This window comes from Mercenaria mercenaria, unplaced genomic scaffold, assembly GCF_021730395.1.
Source record: "Mercenaria mercenaria strain notata unplaced genomic scaffold, MADL_Memer_1 contig_4710, whole genome shotgun sequence".
NCBI lineage: Eukaryota > Metazoa > Mollusca > Bivalvia > Venerida > Veneridae > Mercenaria > Mercenaria mercenaria.
The window spans coordinates 21,327-46,447 of NW_026462960.1; the positions used below are offsets into that span (position 1 = coordinate 21,327).

The 25,121-nt window shown below is 36.1% G+C and overlaps 2 protein-coding genes across 2 annotated transcripts in view; one reads left to right on the forward strand and one right to left on the reverse strand.

Moving 5' to 3' along the window:
- Nucleotides 1-819: 819 nt before the first annotated feature.
- On the reverse strand, nucleotides 820-5,003 carry LOC128554090 (scaffold attachment factor B2-like). Its single transcript, XM_053535324.1, has 4 exons — nucleotides 4,706-5,003; nucleotides 2,354-2,499; nucleotides 1,457-1,905; nucleotides 820-1,072 (listed from the first exon to the last, which is right to left on the reverse strand). Exons 1-4 carry the CDS (start codon nucleotides 5,001-5,003, stop codon nucleotides 820-822), a joined length of 1,146 nt encoding a protein of 381 aa, XP_053391299.1.
- Nucleotides 5,004-6,458: 1,455 nt separating this feature from the next.
- LOC128554091 (E3 ubiquitin-protein ligase RNF213-like) overlaps nucleotides 6,459-25,121 on the forward strand; it is a gene marked incomplete at its 3' end in the record, with an annotated part of 33,401 nt that continues 14,738 nt past the window's right edge. The window contains exons 1-7 of the mRNA XM_053535325.1: nucleotides 6,459-6,547; nucleotides 7,328-7,489; nucleotides 8,050-8,252; nucleotides 15,576-15,835; nucleotides 17,404-17,636; nucleotides 18,753-18,980; nucleotides 24,585-24,794. Coding sequence (XP_053391300.1) covers nucleotides 6,459-6,547; nucleotides 7,328-7,489; nucleotides 8,050-8,252; nucleotides 15,576-15,835; nucleotides 17,404-17,636; nucleotides 18,753-18,980; nucleotides 24,585-24,794 — 1,385 coding nt within the window. The remainder of the gene's footprint in view (nucleotides 6,548-7,327; nucleotides 7,490-8,049; nucleotides 8,253-15,575; nucleotides 15,836-17,403; nucleotides 17,637-18,752; nucleotides 18,981-24,584; nucleotides 24,795-25,121) is intronic.

Below are 25,121 nucleotides of genomic sequence, written 5' to 3' on the forward strand. Positions count from 1 at the left end.
GTATTTTTCAATTGATCTTCATGAAATTTGGTCAAAATGATTGCCTTGATGAAATCTAGGCCAGGTTTGAATATGGGTCATATGGGGTCAAAATGTAGGTCACTAGCTCAAATCAAAGGAAAAGCTTGTATATGCGATAGAGGCTGTATTTTTAATTGATCTTCCTGAAATTAAGCCAAAATGATAATCTTAATGAAATCTAGGCCGAATTTGAAAATGGGTCATCTTGGGTCAAAAAGTAGGTCACTAGGTCAAATCAAAGAAAAACCTTGTGTATGCGATAGAGGCTGTACTTTTCAATTGATCTTCATGAAATTTGGTCAGAATGATTGCATTGATGAAATCTAGGCCAGGTTTGAATATGGGTCATCTGGGATCAAAAACTAGGTCACTATGTCAAATCAAAGAAAAACTTTGTGTATGCGATAGAGGCTATATTTTTCAGTTGATCGCCCTGAAATTAAGTCAGAATGATTGTCTTGATGAAATCTAGGTCAAGTTTGAATATGGGTCATCTTGGGTCAAAAAGTAGGTCTCTAGGTCAAATCAAAGAAAAACCTTGTGTATGCGATAGAGGCTGTATTTTTCAATTGATCTTCATGAAATTTGGTCAGAATGTTAGCCTTGATGAAATCTAGGTCAAGTTCGAATATGGATCATCTGGGGTTAAAAACTAGGTCACTAGATAAAATCAAAGAAAATACTTGTTTATACTCAAGATTTTTGCTCCAATTTTAATGATAATTGGTCAGAATATTTTTTTCCATGAAATCACTAGGTCAAACATGTTTACACTGTTATGGTGTTATGGTGTGTTTCTCAGTTGAGCGTCCTAGGGCCATCTTGTTCCTCTTGTTTTTCATCCTTTTTCTTACTTTCTTTCTCGTTTTCGTCCCTTTCCTCTCCTCTCATTATTTCTTCCTGCTTTTTCTGTCTCTCTTTCTCCTCTTTTTCCTTCCTTTCATTTTCCTCTGTCATTAATTTCTGATTTTCCTTCTCCTTTTTCTGTTTTCCTTCTTTTCTTTCTCCTGCCTCTCCTTTCTCTTTCCTCACATTCCGTTCTTTCTGTGTCCTTCTTGTTTTTTTTTTTCAATGATTTCCTTTCTTTTTTGCTCTTATTCCTTCTTTTCATTCTCTTGCTTATCTTTTTTCTTTTTCCTTCTTTTCTTTCTCTTGTTTCTCTTTCCTTTCTTTTTCCTCTTTTTTCCTTCCTTTCTTTTTCTTTTCTTTCTATTTCCTCTTGTTTCCTTTCATTATCTTCTCTCTCTTTCTGTTGTCTTCCTTCCTCCTTTTTTGTTTCTCTCTCTCCATTCTCTCTTTTTCAGTTGTTCCCTTCTTTTCCTGGTCTACTTTTCTTTTCTGTTCCTCTTTCTTCTTTTCAAATTCATCTTACTCGCACATTTTCACCTCTTTTAAATAACTCTCTTCAAAACTTTCAAACTCGTCATCGCTTTACTCTAAATCTTTCTCTACTATTTGTTGCTCCTCTGTTTCTTCATCACTACTCTCTTCACTGCCACTACTATCACTACTGTCACTATTGTCACTACTGCTACTATTTAAAGTCCTTGTTCTTTCCTTCCTCCTTTCTGGTAAAACTGGTCTTGTCACCTTCCTTGATGTTATCAACTCATTCATATTTACACACAATTTCTTTTCCACTCTTTCCAAAAATTTGTTCAACTCTCTCCCTGCTCTGCCACTCTTAAAAATTGTCGCCTGTCGTCTGATTAAACATATAAAATCTGTCTTCTTTGCCCTGCATTGATGAGGATTATCGTTCCTTCTAAAAATCTTCTTGCATAACGTACATTTAAAGCTTATTCCTGAATGCTGTTCCTTTAAATGAGCCATGCAATGCTTTCTGGCAGGAAAGTATAAATCTTCACACAGCCCGCATTGAAACTGTAAATAGACAAAAGGTTATCATATTTACTCGAAAGCAACATTCCTATCATTTTTAGCTCAACTATACGAAGTATGTGAGAGCTATCCTACTCGTCCTGGCGTCTGCGTCGGCGCTCTTCCGCGTCCACACCTTGGTTAAAGTTTTAATACACTTTCTCTTTTTTCTTTTCATCTCTGTAATTACTTGATGGATTTGCTTCAAAAGTAAGTTATTCCTCATCATAACTCGCATCATAAGGCACAAGGGTCATAACTATTGCAGAAATACTTCATGAATTATCATGTCTAATATTGTATGACCTGTAAGATTGATCATTCTGTTGTTTTGTAACCCTTGTCTGTGAATCTAACTGCTCTACTCTCTCTGTTAACCTATCTATTTTTCCTAGAATATTTTCTAACTCAGGTTTTGGTGTAGATTGTTTTTCCCAGTGTAAGCATTTACTGGTTCATTTTGTACCCTCTGTTTATCAGCCAATTTATGTATCTCTAACCTGACTGCAATTGTTTCAGCCTCAGAAATAAATTTTGGACAGCATTCTCTAAGACGTAACCTAATGTCGGAATCTTCCAGACTATCAATGAAAGAATCTAGTGCCAAAAATTTCTATTAACTCAAAATTTGCATCTGGATATGCCTGTCGAGTCAGCTTTTTATCGCACTGAGCTAGCTGTGGAATAGACTCACATTTCCCCTTGATAAAGATTTTAATTGTGACCTAAAAATTTCAGCCTTATTTCTAGTACCAGACCTTGCCCTCAGGACTTCAAGTAGACTACCATAATCCCTTTTCTGAAATTCTGACATTTCGCTCAAAAGTGATCTAGCATTTCCTGTCAGACTGCCTGCCAAAAATTATTTATCCCCCCGCCAAAGGCGAAGGGGATATTAGAAATGCTCTCCCTCCGTGCGTGCGTGCGTGCGTCCGTCCGTCCGCAACGATCTTTGTCCGGAGCATAACTCCAAAAGTACTGGAGGGATTTTCTTCTAATTTCATACACTGATAGAACACATTGGGAGGAAGTGCAGTGTGCAAGAACGATAACTCTACCTTGCCTATTTTTTGAGTTATTCCCCTTTATCTTATTTTCTTAAAAAATTTTGTCCGGAGCATAACTCCAAAAGTACTGGAGGGATTTTCTTCAGACTTCATACACTGATAGAACACATTGGGAGGAAGTGCAGCGTGCAAGGACAATAACTCTACCATGCCTATTTATTGAGTTATTCCCCTTTATCTTATTTTCTTAAAAAAATTTGTCCGGAGCATAACTTCAAAAGTATTGGAGGGATTTTCTTCAAACTTCATACACTGATAGAACACATTGGTAGGAAGTGCAATGTGCAAGAACAATAACTCTACCTTGCTTATTAGTTATTCCCCTTTATCATATTTTCTTTAAAAAATTTGTCCGGAGCATATCTTTTTCATGCATGGAGGGATTTTGATATATCTTGGCACAAATGTTCACCACCACGAGGCGGAGTGTCATGCGTAAGAACCAAGTCCCTAGGTCTAAGGTCAAGGTCACACTTAGAGGTCAAAGGATACAAGAATGAAAACCTTGTCCGGAGCATTTCTTCTTCATGCATAGAGGGATTTTGATATAACTTGGCACAAATGTTCACCACCACAAGACAGAGTGTCATGCGCAAGATCCAGGTCCCTAGGTCTAAGGTCAAGGTCACACTTAGAGGCCAAACGTCAGATACAAGAATGACTTTGTCCGAAGCATTTCTTCTTCATGCATGGAGGGATTTTGATGTAACTTGGCACATTTATACACCATCATGAGACGAAGTGTCATGCGCAGTTCCCTTCTTTAGAATTACTTCCCTTTGTTGTTACTTTAAATAGCTTTTATTGTAACTTTTTCATTACTAGTCGTAGGGAAAAATCAAGACCACTTTTCTGTAGTACAACATGCATGCTACATCCAATTTTGAGGTGTATTTTGACCAATCTCTACCTGGTAAAGATTTTTGTGTGGACTTACAATTTTTTTTTCTTTTTTAAGATTAACTTCCCTTAGTTGTTACTATAAATAACTTATATTGTAACATTTTTATAATTGACCGTAGGGAAAAAACAAGACCACTTTTCTGTGGTACAACATGGATGTTACTTTCCAATTTTAGGTGTATTTTAAGATATCTCTACCTGGTAAGGAGTTTTTTTGTGGACTTAGAAAAAGAAAAGACTTACAATGATTAACTAAACAACCACAAAATTAAAATTCCATTTGCAAATACAGCTGCTAGAGTAAAGAAATTTGCTGTGACGGGCGTATATTGTGATATTCTGGCACTCTTGTTCCCTGTTAGCTTTCCATTCATTCTTTTTACAGTAGGCGTATAGAAAAACACCATAGCTATACTGTTAATGAAAATTAATAAAATTTAGCAGTAAACCACCTCACCACTGACTTATTCTTTCTTCCACATCTTTAAAACCCCTGATGTGGACCACAACTAAACGGTTCCTCAAAGTTTTCCCCAAAATTAATACTTTCAGACACTAACTTGCCAGGAACTTTAGCCTTCAATTATAATATGCCCGGCGGGGGGATTGGCCATGTCTAACATGGCTCTTGTTTATCTCGGAAACTATGTTAAACTGAGTCAAATATTCCGAAATATCTGTGAAGCCATCATACACCTGGGGTTTCATTTTAAGATTATTTACATTATTCACAGAATAACTGGATTGGAAATTTCGATTAGTGTTTACATTTCTGTATGTTTGTAGTTCTGGCATAGAATAATTTTGTCTTGGCCTTAAATCAGTATTCATACCATTTGAATCATTATCTCTGCAGTTGAAATTAACTTCTGGATCTGGGTGTGTCCTTTCAGAAATTTTACCATTTACCCTGTGCAAATCCGAGTCAATTGAATCCATTCTATTCTGCATTTGATTATGTAACTGTTTTAAAGTACTGGTAATGGAGCTCATTTCCTTTGTCATAGCACTTAATTTATTTTCCAGCAATGAGTTATTCTGAGAAATATCTCTGATAGCAGTACTGCTTCTATCTCCACTGAGCACACTATCATTTTCCATGTTTGTTTCCAAATTTTCACTGTTTTCCATTTTTAAGTCATAAATACTTCGATAACACTGCGATAACACACTCAAGTAACTATCAAGTATTTGCAACCAATTCCGATTATATGTGTATGTTTCTATTTTTAGGTTTCCACACAAGGCTGAGTGCAACTATGTACCTTTGCAGTAATTTGTTCAAATATTTAATAAAACATTGCAAAACTGATTTTTTATATCAATTTTCTATTATTCTTGTGAAAATTTTCTTTGTTTTTGCTCAACAAGACTTTCCTGAAATTTTCTCCACGATTTCCTCTTTTTAATCAAAATTTCTTATAAAACCTTTCTTATTCTAAAAAAAAATAATCCATCCATGTCAGGATACGAGTTATATGACCCAGGGAAGTGCCTACGCCTTTAGTATCTTGAACAATGAATTGGGTCCAATCGCTAAGGTGACTATGTCTTAGACTAGCTGGCAAACGAAATAGAATGTCCTTTGTTAAAATGTACAGCTGATGAGACCAAATATCTCATATATAGATTTTTCCTCTGGCTACCTTGCCTAAATGATTTGTGTACCAATGATTCGTAAAGGATTTCTATTTGAAACTAAATAATTTCAGAGATCAGGCAAATCACTGAATGTTTCAAACTATCTTAATCTTCAATTAATACCGACAAACTTCTATAGGCTGGATACTCTATACTTGACTGGTCATTTTGCTGAAGTTCCTGTCAGACAATGTCTTTGAATCAACAACATACGAGTCCTATCGCATAGATGCTCGGCCTCTGTCCTCTCAACTCTATATGATTGCCATGTCTCCTGGATGCTCAGCGCCAATATGCTATCATATGTAGCATTCAACTACCATATAGGTATATCCCCGATGCCTTGGCTGTACATCGCCAGTAATGCTGAACCGTCTATAAGCTGGAACTCTCCTACTCTCAGTAGATTACCAAACTCTGGGTCTCTGTCTCAGCTTTCCGATGCTCAGCCTATATTTGCTATAGTCTATAGCATTCAACTACCATAAAGGTAAAACTCCTATGTGCTGGCCCTATAGCTCGAAACCTTGTTCAAATTCTGCAACTCTTCTTTAGTCTATGAACTTCCAACGTCTTCTTTTTAATAATTTATCCGCCCTGACAGGGTAACTGCAATACTCTCCTTATCAAGGTACTGTGATTATTATTAGTTGAATTCTCGATGTGTCTTCTTCCACCGCTGGATACCGAATGATCTCTCTGTCATCCATCTACCTATTTATACCTTAGCAGACGTGCTATTTTTAGAACTTGTTTCTGATTGGTCCAAATTTAAACTTAGCGTTTTACAACAAGTACTTGCTCTATCAAATATCTGGTTCCCTTTAACTGTTGTGCATGACATAATGCGTGATGCTGGGATCCAGCTATCCACATAATGAACGTAAATCAGCCACAAATGACCCAATTTCTATTATTTACAGCAATTCAACCCTAATTATAGCAATGACAAGCACTATCTGTTCTTATGTGTTACGTTATCAATATATTAATAATACAGATTATTCTGACAATCCAACTTCTGACACCAAAATGTTAGGATGGACCAAGGGTGAAACGCTAAATAAGAAAAGCACTAATAAAAAGTTTACTGTCTTTACTTTATACACTCAACCTGGTGTAAAAGTATGTCACTATTTATTTATACAACAGCACCATAAATATCACTATTCATTGACAAATATCTGTAATTTCTGTGTATTATTCATGTTATATCTATCTTCTCCTTGTTCTATTTTTTATCTATTTCTATCATCAATTTCTATCAGTCTTCTAGATCTAATTCCATACAACTAACTGAAGACCATTTGAAATTCAGGCTATTTATATGAATGTTATTGTTTACATTGTGATGTCATCCAAATCCAGGTTTTCCCGTAAAAACTTGGTCGCCCTCTAGAATTCTGGGAAACAAAATGGCGGATATTCGTTACTTTGTTGCTGGAGCAAATTTAAACAATTAATACAAGATAATACATAAATGATTCAAATAGTAGTTATGGATATTACTTAAGAAGGTACATTTCTTAACGTTATTATCAACATGGTTACTAAATATTTTCACCGAGAAATATTAATTTTGATTGAAAAGACATTACATAAAGTAGGTGGGAACAGCACATCAGTATGTTTATCTTTAAAACGACAAGCTTGCTACAAAATCATATTTATACCTCATGGAGTTCTTAAACCAAAGCCTATGTCAAAATGTTTTTGCTTTTAACCAACGGATTTGTTATCACTAAAAGGTATGTTTATCTTTAAAATGACAAGCTTACTACACATACTACAGTATTACTTTCATTTTTTTGTAGGACAGGCAAAACCAAAGAACCGCTTATAGAAGTAGAGTTTCACCTTTTGATGAGTGAGCAGGTGAATTTCAATCCAAATCAACAAAATGTATACTTGGTTTTTGGCCATGATAGATTAGGAGGTTGGACGTCAAGGCAATACAAACTATCATGCTCCTACAGGTAATGTAACATTTTAATAAAACCAAACAATTGTTACACTATAGTGGCTTTGTTAATCAACTTACTGGTGTGTTCATTATAAATGTATCCAGTTTGAGCTATTGTTATCATCCACGTTGGTCGTCCGTCTGTCAACATTACTTCTAACGAGATTTTATCTGTAATCCTTTAATAGAATATGAAAAAAACTTGGCGCGGGTGTTCCTTTGATCGTCCTCTTATAAACTGTTTTCGGATATGCATTTCATGCACAATTTTTGTTGTCTTGGCAACGGAACGGAGGACACTGAAATTCTTTTTTATTCAGAAACAATTGGCCAGTTCATACAAAATTTCCTTGGACGACATTCTAACATTATTTTTCAATTATGTTGGGTCATTAAAAACATGGCTGCCTGTCCCTAGGACATTTTAAAGGTCTGCTCACTCGATTGCATTTATATGTTTCTTGAGTGACTTTCTTCCAAGTTTGTTCAGATTATTTCTGTAAAAGCATGGTCGCCATAGCTAAACATATTAATAGACTTTAAACTCCTATACGTCTTTTTCTTTCATTTAAGGGACAAAGAAGGCGTTTACGAACTGGCTATTTCAGGAAAACTCCCTGCAGATCTAATCACAAACGACAGGTATCTTCTGTACAAATATTTACTGCATGGAAAGAAAAAGTCTGATGTAATATGGGAAGACTATGCAAGACAAGGGAAGTCAGGACAAGATGTAAACAGGTTCATCAAAATACCAGCATCTTACAAAAGAAAAGGTAAATGTATATTAGCTGATCATTTTCAATGTAAAAAGAAACGTAATTACATGAAATAAAACTATTGAACATCATGTGAAAGAATATAACGCAGCCAAGCAGAATAATATCGGACTCGGTTTGATTAAGTCTGTCCACGAGAGGTAATGAAATGTGCAACATTCCTTACACCTCCCAGAAGAACTCTACAAAGAAACGAGCTTTTGGTGTACTCTTCAAGGGATATTGGTTATGCCGATCCGTCGGCCGGTAGACCATTTGATTTCAGATTATAATAAATTCCTATAGCTGTCAAACTTACTTGACGACTGCTTTTAAATAGTACATGACCCTTATTGTTTTAATGATAGTAGATCAAAGTTCAAGCTTTCGTGACTAAAAACTTTTTTTCCGACCAATATCTAAATGATGCTTGTGCTTTTAATTGTCGAACATCATAGGTGACAACAATATTTTGACCGACTTTGGTGTAGAATTGATAGCTGATAATGGACATATAGATTTGGGGGCATATAGATTTGGTCTTGTCCGTGCATGCGTCCGTCCGTGCGTCTGTTCAAAAAGTTTGTGACGCGCCTAGCTCAAAAAGTATTTAATGTAAAAAGATGAAACCTTGCATGAGTCTTAATCATGATATGAACTTGCGTACCTCTATTTTTCGTCTGGCTTCGCCCCCTATTTCCAGAGATATGATCCCTGAAATAGCCAAAAATGCACATTTTCACCTTGTGACGCGCCTAGTTCAAAAAGTATTTCATATAAATTGATGAAACCTTGCATGAGTCTTTATAATGATATGAACTTGCGCAACTCCTATTCTTCGGACTTCAACCCGTATTTCTAAAGTAATGATCCCTGAAATAGTCAAAAATGCACATTTTCACCTAATTACATGCATAGCTCAAAAAGTATTTGATGTAAATTCATGAAACCTTGCATGAGGCTTAATCATGATGTGATCTTGCACACCCGGGCATTCTTCTTGAGATTTTAGCGCTAATTATAGAATTACGGCCCTTGAAATAGCCAAATTAGTGATGCTCAGATGAGTTATTGCGATCGCTCAATGTCCGCGTCCGTCGTCTGTCTGTCGTCTGTCAACATTTAGTTTGTGTATGCGACAGAGGCTATATTTTTCAATTGATCTTCATGATACTTGGTCAGAATGATTGCCTTGATGAATTCCAGGTCGAATTCCAATATCGGTTATCTGGGATCAAAAACTAGGCCACGAGGTCAAATCAAAGAAAAACCTTGTGAATGCAATAGAGGCTGTATTTTTCAATTGATCTTTATGAAATTTATTCAGAATGATTGCCTTGATAAAGTCTAGGGCGAGTTCGAATATGGGTCATCTGAGGTAAAAAACTAGATCAAATCAAAGAAAAACCTTGTGTATGCGATAGAGGTTGTATTTTTCGATTGATCTTCATGAATTTTGGTCAGAATGATTGCCTTGATGAATACTAGGCCGAGTTCGAATGTGGGTTATCTTGGGTCAGAAAGTAGGTCACTAGGTCAAATTAAAGAAAAAATTGTGTATGCAGTAGAGGCTGTATTTTTCAATTGATCTTCATGAAATTTAGTCGGAATGATTGCCTTGATGAGATCTAGGTCGAGATCAAATATGGGTCATCTAGGTCAAAAGCTAGGTCATTAGGTGAAATCAAAGAAAAAACTTGTGTATGCGATAGAAGCTGTATTTTTTAATTGCTCTTCATAAAATTAGGTCAGAATACTAGGCCGAGTTCGAATATGGGTCATCTGGGTTAAAAACAAGGTCACGAGGTCAAATCAAAGGAAAACCTTGTGTATGCAATAGAGGCTGCATTTTTCAATTGATCTTCAAGACATTTGGCCGGAATGATTGGTTTGATAAAATCCAGGCTATGTTTGAATATGAGTCATCTTGGGTCAAAAAATAGGTCACTAGGTCAAATCAAAGAAAAACCTTGTTTATGCAATAGAAGCTGTATTGTTCAATTGATCTTCATGAAATTTTGTCAGAATTATTGCCTTGATGAATTCTAAAGTGAGTTTGAATATGGGTCATCTGGGGTCAAAAACTAGGTCACAAGGTCAAATCAAAGAGAAACCTTGTGTATGCGATAGAGGCTGTATTTGTCTTGTCAATTGATCTTCATGAACTTTGATCCGAATGATTGCCTTGATGAAATCTAGGTCGAGTTGAATATGGGTCATCTGGGGTCAAAAAGTAGGTCACTAGTTCAAATCAAAGAAAAACCTTGTGTATGCGATAGAGGCTGTATTTTTCAATTGATCTGCATGAATTTTGATCAGAATGATTGCCTTGATAAAATCTAGGCCGAGTTTGAATGTAAGTCATCTGGGGTCAAAAACTAGGTCACTAGGTTAAATCAAAGAAAAAAACATTTTGTATGCGATAGTCTTTAGAGGCTGTATTTTTCAATTGATCTTCATGAAATTTAGTCAGTTTGATTGCTTTGATGAAATCTAGGTAGAGTTTGAATATGGGTCATCTGAGATCAAAAACTAGGTCACTAGATCAAATCAAAGAAAAACCTTGTGTATGCGATAGAGGCTGTTTTTAGCAATGCTCAGGTGAGTTTTTGTGATCGCTCAATGTCCGGCGTCCATCGTCTGTCGTCAGTCTGTCAACATTTAGCTTGTGTATGCGATAGAGGCTGTATTTTTCAACTGATCTTCATGAAATTTTGTCAGAATGATAACTTCGATTAAATCTAGGCAAAGTTTAAAAATGGGTTATCAGGGGTCAAAAACTAGGTCACTAGGTTAAATCAAAGAAAAACCTTGTGTATGCGATAGAGGCTGAATTTTTCAACAGATCTTCATGAATTGTGGTCTGAATGATTACCTTGGTAATATCTAGGCCGAATTTGAAAATGGGTTGTCTGGGGTTAAAAACTAGGTCACTGGGTCAAATCAAATAAAAACCTTGTGACTGTGATAGAGGCTGTATATTTCAATTGATTTTCATGAAATTGGGTCAGAATGATTGCCTGGATGAAATCTAGGTCGAGTTTGAATATGGGTCATCTGGAATTAAAAAGTAGGTCACTAGGTCAAATCAAAGAAAAACATTGTGTATGCGGTAAAGGCTGTATTTTTCAATTGATTTTCATGAAATTTAGTCAGAGTGATTGCCTTGATGAAATCTAGGTCGAATTTGAATATGGGTCATCTGGGATCAAAAACTAGGTCACTAGGTCAAAACAAAGGGAAAACCTTATGTATGCGATAGAGGCTGTATTTTTCAATTGATCTTCATGAAATTTAGTCAGAACGATTGCCTTGATGAAATCTAGGTTCAGTTCGATTATGGGTCATCTGGGGTCAAAAACTAGGTTACTTGGACAAATCAAAGAAAAAACCATGTTTTTGCGATAGAGGCTGTATTTTTCAATTGATGTTCATAAAATTAGGTCAGGATGATTGCCTTGATGAAATCTAGGTCCAATATGAATATGGGTCAACTGCGGTCAAAAACTAGGTCACTAGATTAAATCAAATAAAAACATTGTGTATGCAATAGAGACTGTATTTTTCAATTGGACTTCATGAAATTTGGTCAGAATGTTTGCCTTAATGCAATCTAGATCGAGTTTGAATATGGGTCATCTGGGGTCAAAAAGTAAGTCACTAGGTCATATCAAAGAAAAACCTTGTGTCTGCGACAGAGACTGTATTTTTCAATTGATCTTCGTGAAATTTGGTCAGAATGATTGCCTTGATAAAATCTAGGTCAAGTTCGAATATGGGTCATCTGGGGTAAAAAACTAGGTCATATCTAAGAAAATACTTGTTTAAACTCAAGAGACCACATTTTTGGTCCAGTCTTAATGAAAATTGGCCAGAATATTTGTTTCCATGAAATCACTAGGTTAAACATGTTTACACTGTTATGGTGTGTTTCTCAGGTGAGCGATCTAGGGCCATCTTGGCCCTCTTGTTTTTCAATTGATCTTCATAAAATTTAGTCCGAATGATTGCCTTGATAAAATCTAGGTAGAGTTTGAATATGGGTCATCTGGGGTCAAAAACTAGGTCACGAGGTCAAATCAAAGAAAACCTTGTGTATGCAATAAAGGTTTTTTTTCAATTGATCTTCATATTTGGTATGTTGCATTGCCTAATGATCTGCTACCATATTTGTTTATATTATGTCCCTGGGGTGAAAAGAGGCCCCGCCCCGGGGTCACTTGTATATGAGTTATTTAGGAAAAAAATATATGATATTTCCTAGATTGTTTAATTATAGTTACCTGATGACCCCAAGTAATTAGGGGTCACTTAACTGTGACCTTGACCTACTGACATTCTTTCTTGTTTTTAGCTCACGTGAGCCAAAGGCTCATGGTGAGCTTTTGTGACCGCTCAATGTCCTTCGTGTGTCGTGTGTCTTGCGACGTGCGTCGTGTGTCGTCCGTCGTCCGTCCGTCAACATTTTCTAAAAAAATCTTCTTCTTAAAAACCACTAGGTAGAATTACACAAAACTTCACAGGAATGATCCTTGTTTGGTCCTCTTTCAAAATTTTTCAAAGAATTTAATTCCATGCAGAACTCTGGTTGCCGTTGCAGCCGAAAGGAAAAACTTTAAAAATCTTTTTGTCCAAAACCGCAAGGCATAGAGCCTTGATATTTGCTATTTTACATCATCTTATGGTCCTCTATGGTGATTGTTCAAATTGTGCCCTGGGGTGAAAAGAGGCCCCGCCCTGGGGGTCACAAGTTTTACATAGACTTATATAGGAAAAAACTTAAAAAATCTTCTTGTCTATAACCACAAGACCTAGGCCTTTGTTTTTTATGCCCACGAAGGGAGGCATATAGTTTTTGAACCGTCTATCAGTCTGTCGGTCTGTCGGTCTGTCCGCAATTTTCGTGTCCGGTCCATATCTTTATCATCGATGGATGGATTTTCAAATAACTTGGCATGAATATGTACCACAGTAAGACGACGTGTCGCGCGCAAGACCCAGGTCCGTAGCTCAAAGGTCAAGGTCACACTTAGACGTTAAAGGTAATTTTTCATGATAGTGCATTCGTGTCCGGTCCATATCTTTGTCATCCATGGATGGATTTTCAAATAACTTGGCATGAATGTGTACCACAGTAAGACGACGTGTCGCGCGCAAGACCCAGGTCCGTAGCCCAAAGGTCAAGGTCACACTTAAACGTTAAAGGTCATATTTCATGATAGTGCATTGATGGGCGTGTCCGGTCCATATCTTTGTCATTCATGCATGGATTTTAAAATTATTGGGCATGAATGTGTACCACAGTAAGACGACGTGTCGCGCGCAAGACCCAGGTCCGTAGGTCAAAGGTCCTAAACTCTAACATCAGCCATAACTATTCATTCAAAGTGCCATCGGGGGCATGTGTCATCCTATGGAGACAGCTCTTGTTTGTATGTAGCATTGCCTTGTGGTCCTCTACCAAAATTGTTCAAATTATGCCCCTGGGGTGAAAAAAGGCCCTGCCCCGTGGGGTCTCAAGTTTTACCAAGACTTATTATAGGAAAAATACTTTAAAAATCTTCTTGCCTGAAACTGCAAGGCCTAAGCTTTTGATATTTTTATGTGGCCTTTCCTAGTATTTCTCTACCAAGATTGTTCAAATTATTTCCCTGGGGTGAAAAGAGGCCCTGCCCTGAGGTACCAAGTTTAATAAAGGCTTATGAAAAAATAAAGATCTTTTTTTTCTGAAAGTTTAAGGCCTAGGCCTTTGATACTTGGTATGTAGCATTACCTGGTGGATCTCTAGCAAGTTTGTCCAAATTATGCCCCTTCGGTGAAAAGAGGCCCCACCCTGGGGGTTCATTTGTTATAATTATACAGGAAAAATACTTAAAACAATTTCAGATCATATTTCCTAGACTGGTTAATTATAATTACCTGATGACCCCAAGCGATTAGGGATGACTTGACTGTGACCTTGACCTACTGACATACTTTCTTGTTTTTTTTTAAGATACAGCCTTGAAATTTAGATGACATGTACAGTTTTACACACCAATCTTAAAACTGACTTTCAGGTACCATGAATGTGACCAACTGACCTACCTTCTTAATATTTTAGCATTGAATGTGTGGCTCATATTACTCAGGTGAGCGATCCAGGGTCATCATGACCCTCTTATTTTAAGATACAGCCTTGAAATTTGGATTACATATACAGTTTTGCACACCGATCATAACAACATTGAAAATTTAGACCACGTCAGTCACTTTCGATAAAGATTTCAATACTCCTCTTTACTGTTCTTAGCCCTGACCTACTGACGTACTTTCTTGTTTTTGAAGCTACAGCAAAGAGATTTGTATATTTTTTAACAGATTTAAGTACTTATCTTGAAGAATCTTTACCATGACCTTCTCACCTAGTTTTTGTTTTGTTTTGTTTTTGAAGCTTTAGCAAATTTGTTCAAGCAAGCAATTAAACTCAGGTGAGCGATATAGGGCCATCATGACCCTCTTGTTTAATTTGAGTAACCTGCGTTTGAAGTCGCATTTATGTTGTACTCGGGCTGTTATATTAAAAATTTGATTTCTGTCTTGTCATGTAGGGATATTTTTAAGCGTTTACGTTGAATTGATTTATGTTCCAGTATTTGTTCAATCTGACTTAAGTACTTGATCTTCTAAACGAAGATCTGAGAACGACCCATTCGCATACGTCTTCTGTATATTTTGGATTTCCAGTATGGCTATTTTTATTTTAACCAATCAGACGACTTGTTCTTAAAGTCAAAGAGTAAGAAAATGTGCGTTCATTTTAGGATTCGAACCCGGGACCCCTCGCTTACAAAGCAAGCGGGCTACCGACTGAGCTAACCGGCTATCTGACACATTACGACATAAGAATTGTAAATATCAAAAGTCAAGGCTACAGGTAGATTTGCAAAATGCTGTAAGTTAAGCTCTGATTGGCTAGCGAAAGGGTCGTCAGAACGAGGCTATGAATAGGTCGTTCTCAGATCCTATGCGTAGCGTAATAGGAGATGTACTTTAGTCAGATTGAGTATTTGTTTTATTTATTTTATTTTTTTTGGTGGGGGTGGGGCGGGGGGGGGGGGGGGGGGGGGGGGGGGGGGGGTGGAGAGGATGTGTTAGACACAACAGGTGATAAGCTTTATCTGAAGCAGTGTCCCTTTGTGGAGGAGTATACTTTCCAGATAAAATGTTCTGTTGGCGGGTTGCAGTCGTTATATTTTGACAATTGGAAGATAGAGAAATACTTTACTATTGATGATTAAATGATCGCGTATGACCCTTTACCTAGTTTCATATCGTAATAGTTTTACGTTACCTTTTCAGATGTATGGTACCAGTATGATGGATTCTTCGAAAAGAAACCTGCGAGCTATAGGGCTATATTTTTGAACTGGTGGAATGAATTGGGACTGAAACACGCAGAGAAATGTATTGAGACGTTTTTTCCGGAAATCCAGTATAAAAAAGAAAAAGGTGTTTCAGAATTCATGAGTCACCTACGTATGATGCTGACCGGGATGAAGAAGGTTTATCTAACTGATGGCCAATGCTGGAAGTCGTCCAAAGAAGATTTTGAAAAATTTGTGAGTCAAAGTTCACGTTTGATTTATTATTTAAGCTAAAAGAAAGGTAGATTTTACCTTTTTGTAAAACGAAACGTATATTGTAAATCCCTTTTCAGTTGAAAACTTGCTGTAACCTTATGTTAGAGCTGTCTCCGTCCTCAAGTCCTTCCGCCCGGCTCTTCAAAATATCTCTGTTATACCTGAATAAATTTCTAAATTATTTTACTCGCACTAAGAATACCAGGCCCTTATCTTCAATGTGAACTTAACTACATACTTGATGGTCAAAGAAATCGGTATCGTTTTGGTCTTCCTTTGGATATAAGGTATTTTAACACATCAGGCAATATTTCGAATCTTCACAAACTGTATATATTTTGAAAGCATGTGTATAGGCACACTTATACACCAGTTATTGCTCATCCATCACCTAGGCCCCTAGTTAAATAATCATCAAACCGAGACACTGTGCTCTACTTGGCATGTTACGTATCTTTCTTTGTTTGTAAAAATATTTTTATAAAATTGTGCTAAACCTGTCGGAATAATGTTTAAAAGGTAAAGAAATATAAAAAAGATTAAAACATACGGCTCTAGTGTAATTTGAACCAACGCCCTGAAAAGATGTAAAAATACTAATGCAATGACTTACCACTCGGCCGAAGAGGCTGATCTAAAGGTAATAGACATTTCTGTTATAGACAGACTCCTAAGCAACTGATATGCCAATTTGCAAAACCTATGACACAATATTATAGCTAGGCCAGTCCATAGATGAGGGTCACATTAATTGTGAAAGAAATCGTATTGTATTTCACGTTCTGTCGGTGTCCTTATTATAAGTGAATTAGCATAAATGTTTAGCACCCCAAGTCAGGGTGCTAGAAGAAAACAAATGAAATCATAGAAAATGTTTCGATGTATAAAAAAACAGAGGGCATTAGGCCTAAATGTGACGTGGCATTGAAATTTAACACCACGAGACTAAGTGCAGGACCTAGACTGTGCATTAGATTAATAGGTAAGATGTCTTTTTAGCGTTAAGAATAGTTTCGAAACGTTTGTTTTCAGTTTTACAGATGGTATAATTTAAAAAAATTAACTTTAAAAATAAACAAGTCAGTAGATCTGCGAAATTATTGACAAATGATGAAGGTTTTGTTTTGAATCAATTGGTTTAAAAATCGTATCCACTCCAGATAGTTGAATTAGACAGTATCTTTCAAATTGTGTACATTTATGAAATTTCTCACACGTTCAAACATATACCTTATTGATAACATATCAAAATTTCAGTTTCTCCGAACCTCTATCTGTAACAGACGCGAATGTTCCTACGCTCACGTACACTCGTAACAAATCGACATGTTTGATAAGTTATTTAGATATACCTCCATATTGATTAGTAATAGAATTAACTTGGCAATCAATGCAACAGGGCTTATTTTCTAGACCCGATCGCTGACACTGTGAACTGGACATCATTTGTTTATGAAACGACTCCATAATTGAATGAATGAATACTTGTGCGTGTTTGCATCATGCTGTTAAATGTCTGTTGATGCAAACGGATTTTAATGTTGTAGGTTAGCAAACAAACTATTGAAACTCTCAGGAAAAGATGCGAAGGGAAGGATGACAAAGAATACATCTCGATTTTATCGATGTGTCTTCTCTTGGTACTGTCTGAATTTGAATCAGATGTCTTCAGTGAATCAGATATGACAAAGCTGATGCAGCATCTCCGTCCTTCGGTAGATCCTGGAAGTCAAACATGTCCAGAATTGGAAGCTATTACACGTTACATGAAAGACAAACAGTAAGTTCACTCTATTATCCATCATATGTTAAAATGCCAGATCAAAATATTATGCCTTTTCTGGAATTTATCAGGGCAGACAGATATGGGTGGCTTTGTCGAGCCTCACCGACTTGCATCTTCCGACCCTATTCAGACTGACATTTGCTTTCCTATTCTTCAAAGGACTGAAATAAATTTTCAGGAACAGGATATTTTTCTTACTTATTTCAATGGAACGCTGCTATTGGAGGTTGGCAGCTATTGGTATATGGTAAAGATTTCTCAACTCAGAAAATTAGGCAACCAGGAAAAGTAAAGAAGAATATCTTATGAAGAAATTTTAACCAGGATTCAATACAAACCGATACACTTGAATTGTTCTCATTTTTTGTATTGTCTGTTATACAATGACATAAGCGATGTTCATTTTTTTTATTTCTTTTGAAGACATAAGCGACGTTAACGCCAATAACGTCATTTATTACTTAGCAACTAGCAAGGGCAGATTTCGCGGAAGCAACGCCATTCCTGAAGATCCGTTAGATCGTTGAAATAGATTTTTTTTTGTAAAATAAATAGATATATAACTTTGAAACAGACAAGTACATATACAATGTCACGTTACTCATAATTTTGTTCTGACACATTATTTCCACTTTTCACGTGTAAAATACACCAAACGTTCTTACGAAATTTGTGAAACTTATTCATGCATTTAATTGAAACTTAACACAATCCTTTGCGATAATAGTGCAAGTTAACACATCAGGTTCTATAAATCTTGACCAAATTATTTTCCTTTTTGGTTTGGAACACTTGTAGTAAATTTGTTGTTTTCTTTGAAAAAAAAACAGGTAGATTGATTCATATTATCCATCATTGATACACGAATTATGAAGGCAAAACAGCCTTACGAAAATTAAATATCTTAGTTAATAATGGTCTCACTAGCACTGCTATTCATGAAAGGACATTCTGATAAATACGAATAAATCGTAAACATTTATATGCACTTTGATTGTTGATAACCTTTGAATCTGACGAAACTTCTTTTTGTATTATGGTCATTGACCTAACATAAACAATATTTAGGCAAAGAAGTTGCATGTTTAACATTCACTTTTCTTCTTTCAGAACTTACATACTTAAGGCGATTACAAAAATTGTCCAATGGACAATGAAAAACACCAAGGACCCATCTTGGCTCTACTTGATGCCCTGGATTCATTTTCTGTCTGAAGAATGTAAACCATTTGACAATCCACCCTTTCAGATAAATCATGATGATAGGATACCAAAATGGTGGGGAATTTCGACGGTTTATGAGAACCTAGATAAATTTAAGAGCCAGTCATGGAACATGTATGTTATAATTACATCTTCTTTTCAAGATTTTAGTAGAGTAGCGTTCATATACACACGAGCTCTTCTATGATACATTGATATTTGTTCAATGTTGCAGTAACCACTGGCAGTACCATATCTCTGCCCGAATAATAAATTCCAATGCATTTTAGTCTCCTACCGGTGGAACAACGGGGGGACTATAGGAATGCCCTCCGTCCGTTTGTCTGTCTATCTGTCTGTCTGCAAATCTGAATCCTGCAATTACTTGAAATGTATTCAAGCTAAGTTCATAAAACTTGGTATGTGTATAGAGGGCAATATGTAGATAATGCACGTACATGACTTATGATTGTTGTTGAAAGGTCAATGTCACTATTGAAGGTCAAGTAAAATTTTTGCATTAATGAATTATTTTAGTGATACATACAAACGTTCCCCATGATAAGAAAATGTGTCAACACATGATCTATGCTTGTCGGTTAAAGGTTAAGGTCACTGTTTAAGGTCAAGAGAAAATTTGTTTCTACCCAATATTTTTTAATTGCATTGAAGGATTTCTTATTACTCGCAGAAATGTTTCAAATGATTAGACTGTCACACAAATGACCCATGGTTGTCGGTCAAAGGTCAAGGTCACTATTAACTTTTATGTGTATTGATGGATTATCTTAATACTGCACTCAAAGGTTTCCCATGATGAGACAATGTGCCGAGTACATGACCTATGCTTGTAGAGTTATTGCCCTTAAAGGGCCAAAAGTTGCTATTTTTGGCTTGTGAACAAGATAGAGACCACATTTTGCAATCAACTTTAATCAAACTTGCACACAACTTGTATTGGCATAATATCTTGGTTCCTTTCGAAAACTGGCCAGATGCCATCATGGGTTAGAGAGTTATGGCCCCTTAAAGGGCTAAAATTTTGCTATTTTTTGCTTGTGAACATGATAGAGACCACATTTTTTCAATCAACTTTAATCAGACTTGCACACAACTTGTATTGGCATAATATCTTGGTTCCTTTCGAAAACTGACCAGATCCCATCATGGATTCCAGAGTTATAGCCCCTTTAAGGGCCAAACTTGCTATTTTTGGCTTTTGAACGCAATAGAGACCACATCTTGCAATCAGCTTTTATCAAACTTGCATATAACTTGTTTTGGCATAATATCTTGGTTCCTTTTGAAAACTGGCCCGATCCCGTTATGGGTTCCAGAGTTATGGCCCCTTAAAGGGCCAAATTTTGCTATTTCGGCTTTTGGAGCCATATAGAGACTTCATTTATGATTTGATTTGATACAAACTTGCAAATTAACTCTAACCCTAACCCGTCAGATCCAATCATAGGTTCTAGAGTTATAGCCTCTGAATGAACATTGAAAGTGCCAAAATATGTTAATTTTTACGTTGTGAACATAATAGATGCCGCATTTTGCATTCAACTTTAGAAAATCATGCACACAACTTTAATCACAATAAGACATCGGTTCCCGTTGCTTGAAGGTCAAGGTCACACATTGAGGTCAAGTTCAGCACTTACCCATAAAATGGTATCTCTGCAACTATTGATGGTATTGGTTTTGAAACTTAATGTATGTAATCAGGTTGACCTAGACACTATGTATCTATTTTATATCTGATTACCTCCCCTGATTTTAATCAAAATGGATTTATATCAGTAAGTACTTATAGGACTCATTTGAAATTTCATTATTGTCATTAGTTGGACTAAGACAATCAGGGTTGCTAACTATGGACTGATTTTATGTCAAATTACCTCCCTTTATTTCAAATTTACAAGGGTATATCTCCGTAACTAATGAAGATACTGATCTGAAATTTCATTTATGCCATCACGTGGACTTGGACAATCAGTGTAGATACACATACTGAATTTATGATAAATTACCTCCCTATATTTTTTATGTAATTGAATATACCTTAGCAGCTTCTAATGAGATTGGTTTGAAACGTTATTTATGTCTTCCATTGTAAGAAATAGTCATGTTAGATAACTCTTGATTGAACGTTTATCAGTATGAATACTTTTCTTTTTCTCAGCATGTATTTATAGGACTCATTTGAAATTTCATTATTGTCATAAGTTGGACTGCGACAATCAGGGTAGATAACTATGGACCGATTTTATGTCAAATTACCTCCCTTTGTTTTAAATTAAAATGGGTGTATCTCAGTAACCAATGAAGATACTGATTTGAAATTTCATTTATGCCATCAGATGGACTCGGACAATCAGGATAGATAACTTTTGACTGAATTTGTGACATATTTCCTCCCTTTATTTTATGTAAATGAATATACCTCAGCAGCATCAAATGAGATTGGTTATAAATGTTATTTAAGTCTTCCAGGGTAAGGAATAGTCATGCTGGTACAAAACTGCAGCATTTGAGCCTAGGATCCTCAATCTTGGTTTGGAGATTGGCCCTGACTAGTGACCCATAAGTCAAAAGGGACTGTTACCAGAAAATATTTATCTGATGATATTTAATGTGTATGCCTATTTGATCTATGTCAAAACTTAATCTTATCATTAAGAGCAATGGTACTCAGGTGAGAGATATAGGGCCATCATGGCCCTCTTGTTTTTGTCTTGTGAACACGATAGAAGTGACATTTTACATTCACTTTTAGCCACACTTCCACACAACTTAAGTCTCAATAAGATCTCAGTTCCTTTCGAACACCGGCTAGATTCCATCATGGGTTCTAGAGTTACTGCCCCTGAAAGGGGATAAAGTTTGTATTTTGGCCCTTACAGCTATATAGATGTTTCATTTATGCTTTGATTTGACATGGAGTTTAATCCTGACAAACGTAAAGGCGGTCACAATTTTACACTATTTACTCTGTGATACCAGACATTTCCTTCTATCTTTTTGCCAGATATTTATAGGGGGAAAAAAGAGAAATTAAAACGCCTTTAATTTTTTTTTTACATATAAGGACACATTTCGTGGGCTGAGCGCGAAACTATTGTAACTGTATATAAATAAGGAACAAGATACAATAGTTTCGCGCTCAGCCCTCGATTTAATAATCATTTCCTCAGATGTTGAATATTCATAAAGCCAGTCAATACATTTTGGATGGATATATATATATATCCAAAATGTATTGTAATTCAACAATACGGATATAAATACAGGGTGAAAAGAAGAAAGTGAAGGAGATCCACCAAGATTACATATTCCGTTTATTCAGATTCTGTCCAATAAGAAATATAAAAGAACTCAACCGGTTTCACTGCTAGTGCAGATCTTCAGGAGTGATAATAACGGCAATAACGTCGCATAGGAACGACGTCAAATGACGTCAAAATGAAGGGACGTTATTCTTAGCCTGTTTGTATCAGTTAATTATATCTTGAATTAAGCTCTGGTTTAAATATATTGATAAAAATTGTTCTTTTTCATTTCTTAAACTTTTCGTTTGTAGATTGTAATTTATATAATGTAAAGATCATAAATGATGGTTGTCTTTGTCCAGCACACGTGTCGATATGTTCACATACATATAGCATTCATGTATTTTTGTCTCTCTTGTCGGTGAACAGTTATTCGTTTGCGCAGGAAATCACCTGTCTCACCAATATATTCTTTCTGGCAGCCACAACATCTAATAACGTATATTAAATTCTGAACATCACAGGATAAAGTGTTTTTGGTTGTGAATGTTTTTTTCCGCTTCTGAAATTAAATGTGTTGCCCTCCAGTAGATGTTGACAAAGTCCACAATTTGATCTACCACATTTCGTAACTTTTAGAACTGATTTGATTTCATCAAATTTGGCCCTTGTTAGAATTTTCTTCAGATTGGCAGGTTGGCGTTTATTTTTAATAATGGTGTAATTCTGTACAATATTTGTCATTTTCGGATCTGTCTGTAGAATGGATAAATTATTTTTAATTGCACGGTAAAATTCTAAATTTCTAGGGTTGTGTGTGCTTATAAATTGAATTATTTTAGTATTTGTTTTCTCTTGGACTTGTCGGAGGGTCTGTTTGTCTAATCTCAAGGATTTATCAATCCCATTTTCTATTATGCTATTTGGTTAGATTTGGATAGTTTTGCGCTAACAAAAAATCTTGCAGTTCTTTCATGCGTTCATGCAATATTAAATCATTGGATACGATTGTGCAAAGGCGTCTAGCCAAACAGAAAGGGATGTTTTCCTTGGTATGCTTTGGATGGCAAGAATTTAAGAGTAGGTACTGCTTGCTATCGGTAGGTTTGTAAAATATGTCAGTTTCGATTTTACCATTGATGATTTTAAAAGTTGAGTTCTTTTATATTTGGTATTGGACAAAATTTGAATAAACCGCAATCTTGGTGGATCTCTCTCTCTCTCTCTCTCTCTCTATATGTGTGTGTTGATTTTAGAGTGTATCTTTAGAGGTCATCGTTAAGTTTTATTTCCATGAGTTTTTTTCTACCATTAATTCTATTCTACTTAACACAGGCTATAGTCAAAACTAAAATATACATTTGAAAAAATAATCCTGATTTGTAAAACACAAATTGAATAGTTTAATTGTCTTTTTTATGCCCCCGAAGGGAGGCATATAGTTTCTGAACCGTCTGTCGGTCTGTCAGTCTGTCGGTCTGTCCGCAATTTTCGTGTCCGGTCCATATCTTTGTCATCGATGGATGGATTTTCAAATAACTTGGCATGAATGTGTACCACAGTAAGACGACGTTTCGCGCGCAAGACCCAGGTCCGTTGCTTAAAAGTCAAGGTCACACTTAGACGTTAAAGGTCATTTTTCATGATGTGCATTCGTGTCCGGTCCATATCTTTGTCATCCATGGATGGATTTTCAAATAACTTGGCATGAATGTGTACCACAGTAAGACGACGTGTCATGCGCAAGACCCAGGTCCGTAGCTCAAAGGTCAAGGTCACACTTAGACGTTAAAGGTCATTTTTCATGATAGTGCATTCGTGTCCGGTCCATATCTTTGTCATCCATGGATGGATTTTTAAATAACTTGGCATGAATGTGAACCACAGTAAGACGACGTGTCGCACGCAAGACCCAGGTCCGTAGCTCAAAGGTCAAGGTCACACTTAGACGTTAAAGGTCATATTTCATGATAGTGCATTGATGGGCCTGTCCGGTCCATATCTTTGTCATTCATGCATGGATTTTAAAATTATTGGGCATGAATGTGTACCACAGTAAGACGACGTGTCGCGCGCAAGACCCAGGTCCGTAGGTCAAAAGTCCTAAACTCTAACATCGGCCATAACTATTCATTCAAAGTGCCATCGGGGGCATGTGTCATCCTATGGAGACAGCTCTTGTTTAAACCATATTTTATAAATATCACGTGTAACGTCAAGCAGTCATGCTCTGCATCATGACAGTACGATGTTAATGTTTGAAAAAAAAGTGCATAGTATGTTATTTGTAGCATTCTATTACATATTAATATGAAGGCGCGTGTATTATTTTGTTCTTGTAAGAAATAATGTACACGTTCATTTTGTACAAAGATATTCAAAATTTCTTACAAGAACACAAAAATATAAGTATCTTTATGATACATGTACTTTGAGACTGGATATAGTTTAAACATGGAATTATTTTCAGTTTGCCGTTAGACATGGTAAAGAATCTGTTCCCACTTTTCAAGATGGATTACTTGATGCCGCGCACATTTTTGGCAGCGACTCCGTTAAAGGAATTACAGGGACTGATTTCTTTAGGGCTATTTCCAGTTGAAGTGTGCCTTGCCAATCTGATTTTCCATTTGAGAAGTAGCAGATCATACTTTAAAAGGGATAGAAAGATAGAAAAGGTGTCTGTTATTTCCTTCTCTTTAGATGATCATGTTGCTGCATCTGTTTTTTTTTTCAAATGAGTTATTACGATTATAGGTAACACAGTTTATATTCCTTATATTTTTATGTATTCCTGTAATATTTACACAAGTGTCAAAAACATGTATTTGCTTTGCATAACATAATGAACCAAAGGTCAGAAGTACCATTTAGATACATTTTTGAATCAATTTATAGTTGTTGTTTTCATGAACATCTTATTCCTATTGTGTGTTTTATCTAGATATAGTCTTTTTAAAGGTTTTAGTGTGAGGGCTAAATAACACTGATTTTTGCTATTTAGGAA

Coding starts and splice junctions, on each gene's coding strand:
- LOC128554090 (XM_053535324.1), bottom strand. CDS start 5,003: ATGGAAAACAGTGAAAATTTGGAAACAAACATGGAAAATGATAGTGTG. Junction 2,500..4,705: donor CAGAGATAATGATTCAAATG/GTATGAATACTG, acceptor TTTTGGCACTAG/ATTCTTTCATTGATAGTCTG. Junction 1,906..2,353: donor AGAGGGTACAAAATGAACCA/GTAAATGCTTAC, acceptor GTCTATTTACAG/TTTCAATGCGGGCTGTGTGA.